The 13,951-nt window shown below is 36.3% G+C and overlaps 1 protein-coding gene across 1 annotated transcript in view; it reads left to right on the forward strand.

Annotated features, from left to right (window-relative positions):
- The window catches only part of PGR (progesterone receptor), a 45,333-nt gene extending 36,634 nt beyond the window's left edge, over positions 1–8,699 (forward strand). The window contains exon 8 of the mRNA XM_026109160.2: positions 709–8,699. Within this exon, the coding sequence (XP_025964945.2) occupies positions 709–864 (156 nt within the window). The 3' untranslated portion in view covers positions 865–8,699. The remainder of the gene's footprint in view (positions 1–708) is intronic.
- Positions 8,700–13,951: the final 5,252 nt, after the last annotated feature.

Genomic DNA, 13,951 nt, shown 5'->3' on the forward strand with positions numbered 1-13,951 from the left:
TTCAGCGTAGTGTTTGGGACATACAGTATCTTAGTTCAAGTCCCTATTCCAGCTCAGGTTGACAGAGATGGGAGATAAAAGAAAGAGATATGTCATCACCCTGGAGGAACTACATAGTGTTAAGGCCTAGGGTGACAGAAATAGTATGATCTTTGACAACATAAAGGACACAAATGTAAAAGAAAAACTGCTATAAACTTGAAACTTCTCAGTTAAAAAAGGTAGAAGAAGTGAAAGAGTGAATTTTATTAAGCAGTTACTTTGAAAGGTCAAGGGCTTATGAAGTTTAATGTTTGTGACATACCCAGATATGGTCGTAATTAGAACCATGGAAAAGCTCACAAGGAAACAATAAATTCTGTCCTCCAAGCATCAAGGCATGTTGAACATCAGGATAAAATAGAATATCCAATAGTTGTTTAGTAAGTGCCATTGTTCATGTTGCATGTCATTAATGAAGATGATACTACTTTCTAATGACATTAGTGAGTCATTCCTTTTTATATAATGTGTCCTTTAGCTATATTTATGATTTTTGCCACGGGAAGATCTTTTGATAGGGAATGCTGAGTACACTTATTAATTCAAGGAATGACAGATAGATGTATAATGATGTGAGCTGAGGGATGTAGAAGTGATGAACAGCATGTTTATCTGACTACATAACTGATAGCCTGATTTATCATGTTTGTATTTTATTAAATCCAGCTAGTGAAACAGCTCCATCTCTTCTGTCTGAACACATTTCTCCAATCCCGTGCACTAAGTGTTGAATTCCCTGAGATGATGTCAGAGGTGATTGCTGCCCAGCTCCCCAAGATTCTGGCAGGGATGGTGAAACCTCTTCTCTTTCACAAAAAGTGAAATGTCTTTTCTCTTATCATAGAGATGATTTCTGGTCATATTTTGTTTGTTTATTTTCGTCAAGATTTTGCAATGTCAGGACTTCAGTATATTTGTCATACTTACCCTACCTATTGCTTTATACTTGTAACATACACAATCCATGTAAGTTTGATGTACATATTGTGAGTTCCTGATTCCTTTTACTGCAAAAATCACAGCAGTTGAAAGAAATGTTTTGTAAACTTGGCTAGGTTGCTGTTTAGATATGCATACAAATGATAATGAGAAGAGCTTTCAGATTTCTAAGAAGTTATCTTATACATTTTTCTTACTTATTATACATTTTCAAATTTCTTATATGACATGGTGTAAACTTTTTAATACATTATGTGCATGGGTACCTGTGGGCATGTATGTAATACTAAAGATTTTGAAGAAATTAAAATATATATTGCCCACATTTTCTCATGGATATTTCACTTTTTACTTAGTAATCTGCCTCACAGAAATATCCTTTCAAAATAAGCTGTCCAGATTTAAGTAGATGTCACTGCAGCATCTTCCCGAATAACTAAAGTGCTAGCAACAAAACATATATTCATATTCTTGTCTGTGCTCATACTGCATTGAAACTCTGAGTTGTGTGCTGTTTTCTACACCATTCAGTGCACTTCTCCTTCAAAAATTGGAAAGCTTATGAAAACGTCCAAGTATGTTACGCCAGAACTAATGTGTATGCAAACCCACTCAGCTTTAGTTTGTGCTATTTTCCTTTAAAGTCTGGCATTTGCTAAAGCTAAATCACTTAGCTATAACCTTAAATTTGTCAGCTTTAAAATTCTGCATTTCAGAAGCTTTAAATTGAAATGTTTTCAGAGAGTGCAACTCTTAATAACCTTAATGTTTTGAATCTTAATGTTGAATACTCAGACAACCATTAACATCAAATTATAGAGAGATTAAATGCAAAAAGAAATAAAAAATATGACTACAAAGTTTTTGATACACATCAGGCTCATTTTATTACCATTTTGTAGAGGTAAATATGCTTTAAAGGCATGCTGTTATAATTTGGGTAACTGTAAAAGAGGAAATGAACTAAATTAGCTTTATTTGTTCAAGGGGAATGTCATATTTTACCATGGAAATGAAATATTTGACTGAAGAATGATAATGTGGTGGTGTTTTTGCCTTAGGGATGAGTATAAAACAACTCATACATTTGAAGCACTAAATTGTAGATGTATTCAAACAAAATAAAAATGGATACAGCCCAAGAAGAATTTATAAGGCTATTACAGTGTGAGACATTTTTGCCAGTCATTACAAATGGTACTGAAGTTCTCTAGCAATGTAGGAGATAGTGAATCATACTGGGGTACTTGTTAGCCACACATTATGGCTCTTCCCCCCTTACACATTGGATACATCCATCATGTCAGTCGCATGTAACTTGATGTGTATAGATATATCCATGTCATGTGAGCAAAGTAGAACTGCAGACCCACTGGACAGAAGTTCAGTATTCCTGATTAAATCAGGGTGACCCTCCTTAAAAGTTTAAGTGCTTTTATTTGTTCATAAAGATTATGTCTTGATTCTTTAAAGAAGAAATGGGAGCTGAGAACTACCATCTAAAAGATAGATCTAGAGATATCTTTGTTATTTATCATTTCCTAAAGCCATTCAGGAAAAAAGCTGTGTTACAAATGGGAATAAAAACATTTCAGCTTCTCACATAGTAGTACAAAACCCACGAGAGCTGGGGAAAAGAAACACCTCTAGATAAAATGGCATAACCGGACTTTCTTGTTAGTTGACTAGGTTCATAATTTTTAACTGCCAAGAGACAACCATTTTTTCAGTACAGTCTGACTTCTAACTTTGATCTTTAAAGAAATTATGTTTTAATAAATAACACAAAATTCTTTATTTCTGAATAATGAGGCTTTAGTTTCTTGATTTTTATCTGTATTTGCATTCAGTAATTGTGGAGCTCAGTTTAAAAAAGTTGTTCATTTCAACCATCCAGCTTTTGTGTAATAAAAATATTTTTATGCATTCTCTAGTAAATCAAACATTGCTGTATGATTTACCATTCAGTAAACAGACATTACTGTTTATATTAACTTGTTAACAGAAACTTCCCACACTAAAAATTACTCCTCTACATCCTAATTCTGAAATTAGAAAGTGGAACAGTCAATATGCTTGCCTTAAGTATGCCGTAGGTCAGCCTTCATCTGCCTTTTACTCAATTTCTAAAATTTGTTCCAAGTGTCTGCCATGTCACTGTGTCCCATAAATATAGCAGCTTACTCTGAAATACTCTATATTTGTCTCAAAGGCATCATCCAAAAGAAAGATCAGATGTCTTTTGGGAATAAATAGCAAATGAATAGCAAATTATATTTTTTGAAGATCTCTATCTCTCAGAAAAAATTCCCAGAGCATCAGGATCATGATAAATGATGCACTGCACAGGACTTTCAGGAGGAGTTTGGATACATGTGGCTGCTATATCTTTTGAAAATACTGTATTCATTATTAGGTTGTCTAAAGTTAGACAAAACTATATTAATTTGAGATTTTCCAGCTTTGAGCCCAGTTTCTAAAACTGCTTTTAGTCTTTATTTTGGTACCATCATTTTCTACAGATTATACTGCTATCATTAACAGTAATCAAAACACAAGATTTTTTTTCTTCTCCTGCAGAAATTTTATGTGCTGTGACTTTGCAAAACTGCAGCCATATCCAGAGAATTATCAGCAAACTAGTTTTATCTAGGAGTTTTTTTTAATCTCTCTGCATTTATATTTGTTTCAAGATGAAGGTATTTTTTAACCTGAAGTTTACAAATAGGTCTAAATAAACAACTTCTAAGGCTTTTGTGTATATTGAACTAGGTATGAAAAGGCTGCATCATCCTATGTTGCATTTTGCAACTACTAATTACTAGTGGTAAGAGGTTTTGGTGGACAAAAAAAGTTTTTGCTCTCTGGCATTTATGATGTGCCTGATTACATTTATAAAGGTTTAGACCTGTTGTCTGTGTAGAAGCTTGCCATATTCTGCAGATTGCAGGCATAATTTCATTTTTCTGACAGGACACTAGAAGTTATTAATTCTTACGCTAAGTTATGCAAGCTCTGCCTGAAGCTAAGCCTCTCATATTCTGTACAATTCATGCCTTTTTGACCCAAGGCCTTCAGTATTGCCTTCTGCTAATATTTAAGTGAAACAAACAAAACCACAAAGTCTTCAACTGCTTACTTTGGTCTCTACTGTCATTATTCAGCTTTTAGAAGCATGAATTGTTCAAAAGTATTTATAGTTTTTAAAGATTGTTTTGAAAGTTAAACTGCTTGGCTGGAGCAGCCCCAGCTGTGTTTGGAATTGGAAAACTGTAGCAATGCAGGACAGAGAATGAGAAACTTCCAGCACCAGCAGGTTGACCTACCCATTCACGCGTGGCCTGGAGTTGCTTGACTGTCATACCTGCTGTGGGCAAAGAAATTCAGAAGGTCAAACACATAACTCACGTTTTCAAAGATCTCAGCTGGATCAACATTTCTGACATTCACTGGGGAGGGAGGATGTTGGTTGTTAACAGCTGTTCCATGACCTTAGGAAATGCAGTCTGGGAATCTTTCAATTGATTTTGAGGTTTTTGGAACAGTCTTGTTATATGTGTGTATAATAAACTGAAGTTTAGATATTTTTGGCCTCCAGCTGTTCCTTCAGCTGCATTGCAGCTTTATTTTCTAGTGTTATATGTAAAATAGAGAGATGAGAATTGAGTTTGTATTTTCTGAACGGTCAATGCCTTAGTGCTTTAATTCTCTGTTGTTTTTTTTTAGCTACGGAAATATGTCTCTCTCAAGGATCGTATAATGCATTTGAACAAGGAAACTAACAGAAAGATAAGAAAGATTTTGCTTCTGCAAAGCAGAATCAAAGAGCAAGCACCAAGCCCGCGGGCATTACGACAAATCACTGTAATTAAACTTTGGGTTTTTTTAAAGTTAGAACTAATCTAAAAACTTTTTGTGTTTTCTTGACAGAACATCGGCCAATAATTTGGTTTAATTGGGAAGCTCAGCTGTTTTATTGCATTCCTATCTATCTAAAAACAAATCTTTATTCTTACTATCAGTGGCATATCAGTAGCATAAACTGTAATATCTGTAGGGATCCTTTCCTCCCATCCTCTCCTACCTGCACAAACATAAGGAGAGCAATGGGCTGCGCTCCCTCCTTTCAGCTCTGCAACTCCAAATAAGCATGTGTTGTCTCACATGCTGTTGGTGGCTGGCTGACCTTTCTTTCCTTTGGATAAATCAGCTTGCAGCCACAGAGCCAATATCCAAAGCCTTCCCAACTTTCCATGGCTCAAAAGCCTTTGTATATACTGCCAGGCTAGATTGTCAGCATTGCTAGATTTACTGTTTTGTGCTGCTCTGTGTCATGATGACCTGACTGTTGAACAGCGGTTTGTCTTTAATTTCATTCTCTTTTCCCCCTTGGAAGATAAAAAGAAAAAAAAAAGTTATTTTTAGGTGTTGTTTATTTTAAAATTTATGAGTTTTTTCAGATAAATATGCTATTAATTTATTATAGTGAAGTTATTTGTATACAGAATGATAGTATAGATTTTCAGATGCTTGAGCAGAAGCACGTAAGTAAAAGATTACTGTATAGATAATGATAACTGAGTTAAAATTTTAGCTGTTCATTTGTTTGAGGAAAATAAACCTCAGAAGGTACCAATGCCATCTGAACTGAATTCCCTGTTCTAGCTTTTACATAACTTTAAGTACATGAGCAGTGCTGCTCCCTTGATGCATTTTTTTTGCCTACACTTTGGCATTTTCTTTCCTGGTCAGGCCCACTGTCCTCTGTTCAAGGTTTAAAGAATATAAAGAATATCAGAGAGTGGTGAACTTTCATTTAGTTCTAGTTCATCATTTAAAATTGGCAACATTTCAGTTTCTTGCTGCTGTGAATTGTGCTCATTATAAAAATAACATAAATCTTTTAGCCATAGATCATGTTTTTCTGGGAAAGAAAACTAAATTACCCTTTCACCTCTACAGGTACAATGGTTCCACCAATTTAGCATTCAAGCATATCAGTGAGGAAGTTCTCACAATGTCATTTAAATAGTCTCACTCTATTGCATTTTCCCACAGCTCAATTTAAATATCCACCCAACCAGTTCAGTACTAAAATCTTTTTTTGCTGTATTGAGGAAAAAGAAAGTTTTCCAGGAATCCAGAACTCACCATCAGTGAACTCCACAGAGGTGTACTTTCAAACAAGATGCAAGATGAAAAACATCTAGTGGCACAAGAAATATTTTTGCCATCAAACCTGAGATAAATGAGCAGACCATTACAGAGACCTTTGTATTATACAGGTGAGACTTTTATGGACAGTACCATAAGTCAATCATTGCATATTGCACATACATTTTCCACATGTCTGTTTTTCATATACTAGATAAAAATGCTTTTACACTTCATACCCTATGTTGTTGTTTTATGTCCAGTCTGACACTCTAATCTGCAATATCATCCAGTTAAGAACAATGTTCTCATCATTGCTCTCTTCCAAAAAATCTGATTTATTCAGGCAGGTCCATTGTGGGCTCTGTGAAATTTGACTGAATAAGCAAAGCACCAAATGAACATGTACATGGCAGCACACGTTCAGAAAGTGTATAAATGCTACTTAGAATACTGGATTCATGGGAAAAAACCTAAAATTCATAGGTTGCAGCATTGTTACCACTACAATTTTAAAAGGAAATTTGTTTCAAAGGAGTATACAATTCTGTTGCTTTCTAAATACTGCCTAAAGCTGATTGTATACTGAAATTTAATAGGATCTCTAATCCCTTTTCAAAAAAAGAAAGCTCCAAGGAACTGGGTTTTCTAAGTCTTACATGATATTTGAAAATCATAAATCTAAATATTGTTAATTGCCCAATATGGACAAATCTATTTCAAAGGCAGTTAATTGCAGTTGTTACCAGGCATATCTATATGTAAGGTTAAAGCTGTCATTATGAATAGTAGTGTGTCATGCAGTGCTTTTTCTGACAGTTAAAAAACAGTGGGCATGCATAGTTGAAATACTTACTGTAATATCACACACATGCAGGCACGCGCACACACACACACAAAAATTTAGTTACAATTGCATCCCTGTATACAACTTATATAGTTTAAAAAGATGCTGTAGGGTGTTTTTTTTTTTTTTTTTTTTTTTTTTTTGAGGAAGGTACCTATACTAGTCCATGTATCTTATCCTTTGTAGAAATAAATACATATTATAAAAATCTCATTACCATAATTTTATTTGGACATTATAATGAACCAAATGCACTTTCACTGGAATGAATTTTCACCTACAGCTCAGGAAGTTAGGATCACGACTTAAACTTTCAATAAAGGAAATGAAATTTTGGAGACTGGTGGATGGTAGTCCATATGACCCGTCCTTTTGTTAGATGTCTTTTTGGAGATGGCATATCTGCAATGTGGCACCAGACCTTCAGAGTAGTGGCAAAGACCACTCAGTAGAAGAAATAATATGCTCTATACCATTTTCCCAGAGCCTAGCAACATTTGCAATAATAAAATATGGAATTACTTTGCTGGTGAACATAAATATATTCCTTTATAGGCAGAGTACAACACACTTGCTAAAAATTATGCACTATTAAATAGAAGAAACATGAGGGCAGAAACTGTTAAAAGATTTTTTTTTCAACCATTTACCGTTACCTGAAATGCCCAGGTAGTCGGGCTATGGAGGCATCAAACAGTCCAGTTCTGTTCTATCATGTTGGCATTATGCACAATGGATGGTAATTTAGTCTTTTGGGACTATCATCATTGCACATCATGCGTTAGTTAGCCAAGGGGTTTCTAAGAATTAGAAGGCCTTACAGTTAAAAACGAAATTGGAAGTTTTCTATCCCAAAGCTCATCATTCAATATAGTCATACTGCATGCAGTCCAATTCACTTACACCAATTTTACACAAAAGCATTATCATTGGGTTGACTTATACCTGCAATTTATAGTGACGGTTACATTCAACTTAAATTTTACTTGGAGACAGGAACTCATACCCTTTCTCAAGCTCACTAATGCAGATCATGTGTCTATTTGGCTAATTACAAAGTTGTATAAGCAAAGTATAAGCAAAACATCTGATATTCAGAAAAAAGAACAGGCTGAAAATATTATTTTGGAAGAGTTTGCATTTAATGTATCCAAAAGCCTTCACTGACGATGGCTGTTAATTCAAAGACAAGCTACGTTATAGAGAAAAAGCACAATCTAGGGGTTAAAACCATGTGGGGAACTCTTGCAATACAGGATTTCTTTCATGTTCTGAATATCACAAAAATTCTGTCTCTCAATTCCCATATTTGTAAAATGCCCCCCCCCCCCCCCCCAACGCACATGCACACTTTCTTTCACGTGGATTACATAGGGGTGTAATGCATTAGCACTTGGTAAAGGCTTTGTGATTCTGGATGGAAAATTCTGTAGCAAGCCAAATATTACTATTTAACTGAGACATATCTGGACTGATGTTAGTATTGCTCTGTATTTAACAATCAGTCAGGAGTGTGATGGACATAATTTACAGTCTATTGCTGTTATTTTTATATTAAAAAAAAAGAAGGAAAGAGACTTGTATAAGATTTCTGTATTTTCCAGTGAAGAGGAACTTGCAGCTATATATTTGTAAGTCTGAAATAGCTTTCAAGTATTTTTGTAAAGGTATTGTCTAGCTACATTGTGTCATGTCCAATAAATTGGGGATGTGCTTACTTTGTAGTAGTACTGGAAGTTCTTCAGTTACAACTAGATTGGGAAGTAAAGAGAAGCTACAACATAGCACCATGCTGTAATTGGCCATAGGTTTCTAGTTACTAGCATCATGCTGGTTCATACCTGAAAACACGTGGTTGCTTTTTGTGGTGGTAAGAGCCTCTGGTGCTTCTGTGGTGCAGCAGCCATGGAGAGTAACTTCAATGTAATTACTTTGGCAGCGCCAGGTCAAGGGTAACAGACACAGCTTATTTATTGAATTTAAAACCGTATGGGGATAGGGAATTATTTCCCATTTTGTTTTCAATTCAAACCCTCTACAAGACTCAAAGAAATGGAAGATGGGTATCTTTTTTTTTTTTTTTTTTTTTTTAAGCTTATGTGGACGGTAGTGATTTTAATAAAAATTGCAAAATTGCTATTAGATTAAAAAAAACTGAAAAATAAAAGGCACAGTACATTCCTGATCTTCTGGCATAAATACATCTCAAGGAAAAATCTATTAAAAAAAAAAAGAAAAATGGTCTGAACTGTGGTGACTGCATGCACAACAGTAATATTTACAGTGTTAATCTAGGAGCATCCAGATGCAAGTACAATTAGCAAAGCAGTCTACACACTGTGTAATGATTTATTTATATATATTTTCTACCAAAGTTTTAAGAGTAAGTAAGTTTTCCATGTGCAGTACATACATGTTACAGAGGCTGTCCGTGAGCTCATGTGCTGTGTCCATGCTACTAACCTGAGCCTCTGCAGCCAGAGGCAGACACTGTCAGATGGGCTTCCCAAGGTCTCAGATATGAAACACCGCAGGAGCTCATCCCCCACACAGCCTCCCGGCACTGGGCAGTAGAATATTTTCCAAATGCCAGCGCACTATGGCTCACTGAGCTGGACTGGCAGAACCTTTCTGTGGTTGCCTTAATAGGGAATATCACCTCAGGCTTTTAAGGAATTGACTTGAGCATTCAGGTGATCCTTGCCTTAGCCTTACTCCTTCCTGCTCTCCAGCCTTCTCCCAACAGCCTCTGCAATGGGCAAGGACAGGGTCTTGGGCCAGCCAAGGGCACTGTCACCGGAATTGCTGTGAGACTCAATGCTTTTTCCCTGAAAGGGAAAGCATTCTTAGTTTAAACCCTCTCAGTTTAGGGGCACACTGGTAATTTTGGTCTGGGTGGGAGATGTCAGCCCTTGCTCAGGAAACACTGAAATGCTAACGTGCTCTCAGAGCAGCATTGACCATGCCAACAGCAACAATGATATTTTTCGGCATTCTTTCCACATAATACAGTACATCTTGAAAGTGATGTTTAGGTTGCATTTCTAAATGCCCTTGTTCTTGTGAATTGATGTCAATATTATCCGTAATGCATGTGCACAGCATGAAGAGTTTCAAAGGGCTATGATTTACCACATAGGTGACTTTTTCCAAACTAATTTAGTTAGACAGAACATTCCACAAACCATTAAACAATAGGAAAAGGCTTTTGGTCTTTGCAAAAAATATGTATAAATTCTGTCAGAATGGGAGGTCTTCTTAACAGCTATAACACAAAAAAAAAAAAAAAAAAAAGGAAAAAGTTTTTGAGACACTGAAGCACTAAAAGATGTCAAAGTTTAAGACCCTGGTCCTACTTAAATATGCATTCAATTAAGGACACCTGCATTGCTACCTTTATTTAGTCCTCAGTGATCTCTTTATGCACTGATACTCCTCTAGAGTGCCTGGAATGACCTCTTTGTATGTTATATCCAATTTCAATCTAAATGCATGTCTCACTCAAAAGCGGTTTTGAGTTTTGTTTTGTTTTTTAGCAGAAGCAGTAATGGAAGGGTGTAAAAAAAAAAGAAAAAGAATTTTACCCATTATTTGAAATGAGATGTTTAAGCCATTTGAGGTAGAAGCCTTTGTTTTAACCTTTAACTAAATGAGATCTTTTTTCATTATTACATTTCAGTCTCTGTAATGATACAGCTACTGTGGAAATTGACTCATCTCTACCCAGTGCAGGTGTACATTCACTTCATCACACTAATGAGTTCACAGAATAATCATCTACCACTCGCATCTTCTCAGTAAAGACAGCCCTGCTATTTTGTGATTATCTAGGTGAAAGAAACGAGAGGTATCAGAAATCCTACCATGCAGTAATTTGGATGAAACCATGATTTCCTTTGTTACACGTCAGTAAGGAAGAGGCTGAGGCAATGGAGATAGCAACAAACTGAGGTGACTCCAGAAGGAATTCCACCATCCTAAATCAGGGGCGGTACAATTTTGTTTTGTTGCTGTTTTTTTATAGAACTCAGATGTAACCTACCTTAAAGAAAAAGTGTTGACAGCAATGAGTGACTTGGGAATTGTGAAAAGCCAAAGAACAGTGTTTGTTCCTGCTGCATGCAGGAGACTAGCTTAGTTACTTGTTCATGAGAGGTACACAAACATTGTGATAAACATCCTTTCTTTTCCCTCTGAACAAAAACTATCCAACAAAGCTAATCGCATTAGTTAAAAAAGGTATCAATATTCACCCAAGTTTTTCTAGCTAATGCATTAGTAGATATATGGACATTTGGCTTCCCAGTTCATTTTGTCAGGAAATATTTCAAGTGATGCTTTAAACACTGATGAGAAAAAATTATTAAGGAAGGGCTTCAGCAGTATTGGAACATGAACCTCTGTGTAGAACTTCATTGTTTCTGAGATATTTATGTATTGCTCTGATGGTAAAATAATTCTGCTTTTTTTTGCTTTACATTCTCTGAATTATATGCTAATAAGGTAAACTAAGTAATGGACAGACCTCCCAAAGTAACTGCATTACACATCACAACTAGAAGTTGAGTCAAATGTTAGGACGGCATTTACTGCAAATTTCTCAAGAGAAGGCCTGATTAGATAGCTCATATTGAGCCAATATAAGAGGACTCAGGAAATTGTGCAGAATAGTAAATTTTCCCATCCAAGGCGGACACAATTTTCTGTAACAGTATAGAAACAGTGTTTTTCATGGATAAACATAAGGATCCCTCAAACAACAGCAGCAACAAAGGAAATAAAATGACCATTTAAATCGTATTTTTATGTAAGGATACATTTGCATCATCACTGCCTAAAAATTAATTTTCACTAAACTGCTCTGAGGTTTTCTGCTATCTACCTGCTTCCTTTTCAGATACCCCTGGAGAATACCAGCAGAAAGTTCTTGATGTATTTCGCATTTGTACATGGAATTTCCTTGCTGACAGGGATCTTGTTTGTTCTGTTGTAATTCAGGACTCACGACAGTCACAGCTTTCACAGCCTCAGTTTCCATTGCTTTGTGCTCAGTTTCACAGTTCAGGCACACTGAAATCCTATCTTTACTATCTTCTTGTCAGATCCTTGCAAATACCATTTGTTTCATTCTGGGAACCAGCTGTATCCTCTACACCAAATAATTTATCTGGAGGAATACTGTATAGATTTATCAAGCTCAGGTTTCTTATCTTTCTTCCGCCTTGTTTTGTGAATTGTCCTTTAAAGGTTTTCTCATGGGCCTTTACACCATATAGCCATCTCGTCTTATTACAGACTATACTTCAATTTCTCTAGCAATGGCATGCACATATGGTCAAGTTTGGACTGTGGAGTGATAGTCCTGCGAGTCCCAAGATGAGACTTGTTGGAGTCTCTTGACTCCTACTCGACCGTCTGCTGCTTTGGGGCACGCCAGGCACCCAGCGCTAGTTCCACAAGCCAGCAAGTGCTGGGCACCCCGCTTGTCTCCGTCCCTCGCTGTGGTGTCACAACAATTTGCGCTGCAACGCCAAGGCCCTTGTCAAACCTTTCTTCAAGCCCAGTTGGTCATTGATGGGGATGGAGTTCATTATTGTCATAATGTAAAACATGGAATTTCAAATCTCGTTTTGAAAATATCCACAATCAAGATAAACCACATATTTCCCTTTGAAAGTGTTTGTTGTAAGGAGACAAAGGCAATGACCATCAACAAAAACAAATTGCTAGTATTTTTTATTCAGACTGAACTCTAATCATTTATAAGGGCACCCCAGAGCCATTAACAGTAATTTCAAATGAAATATACCCATGCTAAGTCTAGCTAATCAGCTCCTCAATTATACTGGCAGAAAGATGTATTCCAATTACAGAAGCACTTTCAAGTGAATTAAGACTCCTTCTGTACTGGCTGTGGAGGTCACTGAATGTTCCCATGAATCCTTGCATGTTTACATTAAAAAAGTACACCATGATCTTTGGCAAAGGCACCTGCTCTAGGTTAGTTCTGCTTTTGAGCTTGTTGCCATAAATACAATAGAAAACCATCCAACCACTGCAAAAGAAGTCAATATACTTCAATACTTTGTGTATCAGTGATTAATCCAAATTGCACAGAAATACCTTTATAGATGTGAAATAAACTTTAAAAAGCTGAAAGTGCTGATACTTTAATTACCATGTTTAATAAGCATAGAGTTTATGTTAAAAAGGAAGCTAGGTTTTGAAGCAATGGATCATACCTAACTCACATGAGAACATTCACAACTGGGACCTCGACTTTGCAGCCTGCTTTCTCTACCTCTATACCATTTCCTTGGACTTCCTGAATCTCTATCTCTACATTGTTTCCTGAAATTTCTTCTCATTGCTACCAGAGGGCTAGAGCCAGCATTGCTCCTCAAGAGGCATGTTCAAATGTGGCTGCTGAGCCAGGCTTCCATTCTGCTTAACCCAGGCCAAATGTGCAGATGCTTCACACAGCTGTGGCTCATTTAAGTGTCTTCATGCAACCAAACAGTGAAGTCACCCTTCTGTAAGAAACACAGAAAGTGTCTCATAGCTTGGGAGTTGTCATTTTGGTGATAATATGGGCATGTTGTGCTACTTCACCTGGAATTTGAGGGGTTTTTATATTTAAATGCTCATTGAAATGTCAACATATCACAAGCCAGCACATCTGCTTCTCAGAAAGAGAAAAATCTTAAGCTTTTCTATGGTTCTAAGTAAATGGCCTTACAGACACTGGGAAAATGAATAATGAGATCTCTTTTAGGGCTTAGTCTAGGCCCCAAAACTAGTCTTGTCACTCTTGCAGCTTAGAGGATCTGAAAGCCAAAGTGTGAATCCCAACAGGGGAGGGCAGAAAACTGAACAGAAATTTTACTGCAGATTTTGAACTTAAAACCTGTGATGATCTATTATTTATTTTGTGAACCATCAAAATGCATTTATCACTTTTCAGTCATC

This window comes from Dromaius novaehollandiae, chromosome 1 (genome assembly GCF_036370855.1).
Source record: "Dromaius novaehollandiae isolate bDroNov1 chromosome 1, bDroNov1.hap1, whole genome shotgun sequence".
NCBI lineage: Eukaryota > Metazoa > Chordata > Aves > Casuariiformes > Dromaiidae > Dromaius > Dromaius novaehollandiae.